The 6,000-nt window shown below is 63.7% G+C and overlaps 1 protein-coding gene across 1 annotated transcript in view; it reads right to left on the bottom strand.

Moving 5' to 3' along the window:
• Positions 1-6,000, bottom strand: part of ITPR1 (inositol 1,4,5-trisphosphate receptor type 1) — a 214,465-nt gene that overhangs the window by 85,148 nt on the left and 123,317 nt on the right. Inside the window, 1 exon segment of the mRNA XM_036030250.1 lies at positions 3,416-3,448. Within this exon segment, the coding sequence (XP_035886143.1) occupies positions 3,416-3,448 (33 nt within the window).

The raw sequence follows: 6,000 nt of genomic DNA, 5'->3' as shown, positions 1-6,000 counted from the left end.
AAAAAAAAAAAAGGCACTGTTATGTAACTGCCGCCCGAGTGCTGGCAGGTGTCCAACCCAGCCGTCCTCGGCCTGTAAAAAAATAGGACACCGCCCACCCCGGATCGGACGTCACGAGAACGCCCCCTGAAGGTGAGACTGAACGCTTCTGTGCCTCTCCCCGCTGCCACCCTGAGTTTCCTAAGGCTCCCCGCCGGTGGCTCCCGATGTTCCGTGCAGAAGCCCGTGGCGGGAGGAGCCGGCTGCAGGCCGCCATCGACACGTCAGGGGGGCGGACCAGTGGGAGGTGTGCAGTGGGCTGACTGCAGGGGCTCTGGCGACTCCACGCTCCAGGTTGACAGCGATTCCTGGGGGGTGACAGCGATTCCTGGGGGTTGACAGCGATTCGTGGGGGTCCACCGGCCACACGCGTGTGCGTGCAGCCAGCCCGCGGAGCCGCAGCCCATGTGTGCTAGCCTGACACCCGCCGGTTGGCAGGTGGCAGGTGGCGGGAGGCACGTGGCATCGGCTTCCCTTTGGTCAGAGTCGGCTTCATGTTCAGGAGAAGCTGCTCGCAGGGACCCTTGCCCTCCCTGCTCAGACGTCCCAGTGATGCGTTCTCACGGCCCCCAGGTCCCTCTCCTGGCTGACAACGGCTCTCACTGGACACTGGTCTGCACGCCTGTCCGTCTCCCCATGCGGGCCACGAGCCCCAGAAGGGTGGGCACCGTGTCCTTGGGGCTCCATGCGGCCCCCGTTCCCCCAGCACCCGGTCTGGAACAGTACAGATGTGCGAGTGCTGGTCACACCGACGGCCAACGGTCTTCAACACCCGCCGCTGTCCGCTCAAAGCTCAGCAGGAGGACGAGGGGCCGCCGTGGGGGTGACGGGGCCCGCCATGCCTCGATCTGTGTGTGGATGCGCGTCCAAACCCGTCGTCCAGCTGGGCACTTGGGAGCGAGCAGGGTCACGGGTGCCAGCGGCGTCCCTTTCTCCTCCGTCTGCACCCTCCCCAGCCCCCGAGGATGAAGGCAAAGCTGGGGGTAGGAACGGGGCCCCGCCTCTCTTTTTGCCGAAGGCAGGCAGGCAGGCAGGCCACCTCCTCCTCCTCCTCCTGGCTCTCCGTGAGGTCCCCCCTGGGAGATGGACAGCGGGGAAGACCCCACACCGGGCTCTTCTGCTGCAGGGACCCTGGGTGCGGCCCCCGTGTCACCCCGAGTGCTTGGAGCACTGAGTTCCACGCGGAGGCACTGTGCTTCTCCGGGTCGTTCACGGCACATCTCCTCTCCCAAGGTGGCGGTGGCCATCAGCACGCGGGAGGCATCCCCGGTCAGGGGTCGGGGAGGTCACAGGGAGAGCCTCGGCCCGTCCCCCAGGGGCTGTTCACCAGCACCTTCAGAAGTGGGCACGGGGGGGCTGCGATTTCGCCGCCAGCCTGGCGCCCCCCGAGCCAGCGTGCAGGCTCATTGAGCTCCCCAGGCCCCAGCTGTGGGCTGCAGGTCCCCAGCACATGCAGCCACCGAGGCGCGGTGGGGGAGACGCCGATTGAGCCGCGGGAGTTTCCAGAGCAGCCACTGACGGTAAAGGCCAATCAGGCAGCCTGGGGGCCTGGGGACGGCCAGCTGGTCATGCCCCAGGGGCTCTGGTGGTTGCCAGGGGTAACCAGGGGGGAGGGATCCACAGCTGCTTCCTCAGGGAATTTTCAAAGAATCCGAGTGGCTGCCAGAACATTCTTCCTTCACAGACAGACAGACCGCATTCTGTTTCCCGCAGTACAATCCATACACACACCTGCTCGACCGTGGGGCCTTTCTGCAAGCGAGCCACGCGCGCCCGGCCAGGAGACCCGGTTCTGTCCGGCGCGAGCGAGCACGCCAGCCCGTCGCCGCGGCGCAAAGCAGCGTGGTCACCGTGTGGGGGCTCGGGCAGGGGCGGGCGAGCCCTGGCCGACTCCACTTGTACCTCACAGAACCTCGACCTCCACGTATCAGAAGAGCAGCTCCCCCCTCCCCCGCCCCCCACCACAGCGAGGCATTTGCGTCGGGCGGGGGAGGGAGCACAGTGGCGGGAGGGTGCCTGGCGGGCACGCGCGGCAGCAGGTACTTCTGCGGGCAACTGGGGGGCGGGCGGGGGGGGGGGATGGGACTGGGACGTGCTGGGAAGCCCTGTGGTCCGAGCGGCTGACAAAGCTGCTGCCCAACCTCCTGGTCATCCCAGCCTCTACTCATCCCAGAGGGCTCGGCTCCTCGCCAGGCGCACGCTGGACTCGCGCACGCTGGATGCACATGAGGAGAAGGCCATCCAGCGGCCGGCCCTGTGCTGGTCGGAGCGCAGCCAGCGCCCAGCGGTGTGAGCTGGGGTGAGTCCCTCGGCCTCTCTGAGCTCCGTTCCCAAGGGAGCTGGACCGAAGTCACAGCCGCCCACATCACCGTCCGGTTTCAGCCCAGGACGCCAACCCCCGAGGGACATGGGAGCCGCCCCTGAGCATTTCCGGAAGGCTGGTGGCAGCCGTCCAGCGGGCTGCGCTCTCTCAGGCAGCTCCGTGCCCCCCCCAAATACTGCTGGTCTACGGAAACCACACACAGGCACCCCAGGAAGCTCTCTCCTGCAGCCAAAGCTTTCTTCCAGTGTCCTCATCTGCCAAGCAGCAAAACTTTCCCATCACATACACATGAATTCCCCACGTTAATCTTTTCTAGTACCACACGCCAAGCACTGCGCTGCATCCTAAAAACACGGTGAGAAACCTTGAGAAACATTCACGAAACAGAAAGTGTCTCAGAGGCCCGAGAGCCCACACAGATGGCCGCTCCTCCCTCGCTCTCCCGGGCGAGTCCGGTAAGCGAAGCTCATGTCGTACCCCACGTGCGGTGGCCGGCGCGGGTGACGCGTCCATTTCCCGTCTCTGGGCAGAGCTCCCAGGGAGAAGCCCCGGGCGGGTGCCGTGCGTCCCCACCCACGGCCCCGAGTGCCTGGAATTCCTACCACCCGCACAACCAGAGGGGACCCCTCCCTCTCGCTCAGCAGTCCCCTCAGGGAGACCGCAGAGCTCTCACAAGTTCTTCTGAGCTGTACCAGGGCAGGCACTTCTTTTGGCATCGGACGCTTTCCAGGAAGGAGGAAAGCCCTTTGGGGTGACATCCATGGCGGGTCTCAGGCAGGTGAGAGGCCGACGCCAGCCACGACCTCCGTGGAGATTCCAGGCAGTGGGTGGAATCCCAGCTCAGCCCAGGAATCCGCTCTGGACTCCCAGGGGATCTCCGGGGACGGATGGGAAGCAGACGGGCGGGAAATGCTCAGACACAGGACATGGGAGGAGGAGAGGAGGAGGCCACATTCACACGGGCACACGGGGGCGAGGGCAGGCCACAGGGCGTGCTGTGGATGGGGCGTGGACACGGCAGCACAGCACATGGAAAAGAAAGGAAAGCAGAACCTCAGCGTTATCCAGTTCATCAATGGAAATGAGCTGGAAGAGAAGAAAAGGGAGAGAGAAAGGAAAGGTTAGGACAGGACAGGTAAGCGAGCCGAGTGTCAGAGCGCTGTCCAGGTGGGCCACCTGGACGCATTCGGGTGGAGGCCCCATTCGACTGGCCATTTGGACGCCACCGGGGCCCACGCCCCGACTCGCCCCGCTCGGGAACGGGCAGGCGGCGGCTGAGGTCGGTTCCCGTGGCCGCTGTCAGCCCTCGAGGGCACCTGGACCGAGAGCCGGGGACCGCACCTCCCGTTCTGTGTGCCCGAGGCCCCGCCCCCCGTCGAGAACCTCGCCCCCCGGACAAGGGTGGGAGGGCAGCGAGGGTCACAGCGACCCAGCAAGGAGCAGACCCCCTCTAGGACACGCGTTTCCACTCCCCGGGGTGGCGGGGGGGGGGGGGGGGGTCCGGGCCCAACTGTGGTTGGGATGCAGCAGAATCGGCTTCCGAAGCCACATACCGGTGGGCCTCAAACAACGCAGGTTGAACGGCTCCGCTCCAGCGGCCCGGGCGGGTCAACGGGGAAAACCCGCCCACACGCCAGGTTTCAGGCAGGTCGAAGGCGGCTCCTCGCCGTTCAAGCCTGCGCTGTCCCAGGACCAACCGTGCGCCCCTGTGTCCTGACGCTCCATACCCTGGCCCTGCTGACAACGGACGACAACGCCCTCCCCGAGGACGGCCAGGCCCACCCAGCAGGTCTATTAGTGGCAACGTGCGAGCCCTGAGGTCAAGGGCAAGAGCGTCTGTCACAGCGGTGCTGCTTTAAGGCTGAACATTCTGACTGACTTATCACACTTCATCAGTATTTAGTACGTCTGGCAGATTTCAGCTGCCATCGGAAACAGCGGCACCTGAAAAGGCTCATTTGTACCCCACCCGCAGAGAGGGACCGGCACGGGCCACGACCAGGGGACGGGGGACACGTGTGCCGTGATGGCCCTGGTGCCACCCGAGGTCGGCAACTGCCCAGTAATAACACAGCGTCTCCCTCTCAGGAGGGAATGCGGGGTTTAAGTAAACTCTGAGACATCCTTTTACATGAATTCCGGGCCTCTGGGTTTCTTTCCAAAGCTGACTAACAACTTCACAGCAGCTCGTAAAAACCTATAGTCGGCCACAGAGTCGCCGACTCACCCAGGGACTGCGTACCCTCGTCCAGGGGGTGTCGGGGCTGAAGGCTTTCCGAGTGAGAGGGGGGTCAGACCCGATTTCAGAGGCGTGTAGCTACGGGAAGTTTTTGTGTTTCAAACCTGGACATGGTTGAACCTATAGCTTAAAGGTGCAGGCCAGCAGGCATTCCACGGAGTGGTCGTGACGTCCGAATAAAAGTTTAGAGTTTACGAACGCTGAACGTGTAAGAGAAAGATGCTAAAGGGTCGTGTGAAAATGTCTCGTTTGGGGGTGACCTCTAACGTCCCCTCATTTCCTGTTTTCTGCTCTCTGGAGAGAATACGCATTGCTGGTGCTCAGCATCGCAGGGACTCAACAAAGGTGATTTTTAAAATTATTCCTGAGTGGCCCCGACTACGTTTTCGGGACAACCTGCTCCGACCAGCCCTGAGCTTGCCGTCCCACCTGACCCCCGAGGGCAGATGGGCACTCCTCGGGGCGTGGTCGGAGACAAGTGGGCCGACCCGGCTGCTCACCGACCGACTCCTTCCCGCGGGACCCGACTGCAACCGCAGGGCCTGGTGACTCGGGGACCACCGCGGTTGGGAGTGTGTCCAGCTGCCAGCCGCGGCCTGGTTTCATCGGGCTGAGGGGTCAGAACTGGGCCAATGACGAGACCTTTAAGTTCTGCTGCGTTTGGGGCCGTTCTGTCCCTTACGCCTGTTCGTGTCGCACAATCGAAACTGCAACGCTGGACTTGGGGGGTTGGCTCAACGCACTGCACTGGCGTCAGGGTGTCCCCTGAGCTCGCCGGTGGGGAGAGCCGGGACTGGGGAACCAGGCCGTGTGGGTTTGGATTCCCGGCTTCTCGCTGTCGGCCATGTGACCCCAGGCAAGTCTCCGACCCTCTCTGTTTTCCCTGTGTCCACCCGCTCGCCCCCCGTATAAAATAACAAGAGCAACACCGGTCTCTGAGGCTGATCTGACAGGAGACAGGAGGCAGCAGACAGTGCCGGGGGGGAGGGGCGCTGGCACGGAACAAGGGGCCGGTGAATGTGCGTGTCGGTGTCTGAGACGTGCTGGAGGCCGCACGCAGCCTCTGAACATGGAAGTGATTCTGCTCTGCTTTCATCTACTTGGTAACGTGGGTGCCAGTTCTCACGAGACTTTTCTCAAACAAATCGACCCGTACAAGCACACTCGTGCTTTTGAACAGAACAAGGAACGATGTGAACTTTTTCGTCTACGTCCGTGACTAAACCCTGTCTAGCGAAGAAGCAGAGGCGGGCACAGGGACCTAAGTCCCCTCGTCTTGAAGGGCTGCAGCTCGGTCCGCAGGCACGGGGGACACCGCCTGGGGGGCGGGCGTGCTGCGTGCTGGCCTCGCCCCTGCCACTTCCCTGTGACCCCGGGAAGCCCCTCTGGCTTCCTGGCC

This window comes from Phyllostomus discolor, chromosome 7, assembly GCF_004126475.2.
Source record: "Phyllostomus discolor isolate MPI-MPIP mPhyDis1 chromosome 7, mPhyDis1.pri.v3, whole genome shotgun sequence".
NCBI classification, from domain to species: Eukaryota; Metazoa; Chordata; class Mammalia; order Chiroptera; family Phyllostomidae; genus Phyllostomus; species Phyllostomus discolor.
The sequence above is the reverse complement of the archived record's forward strand: the minus strand, read 5'-3'. Positions and strand labels throughout refer to the sequence as shown.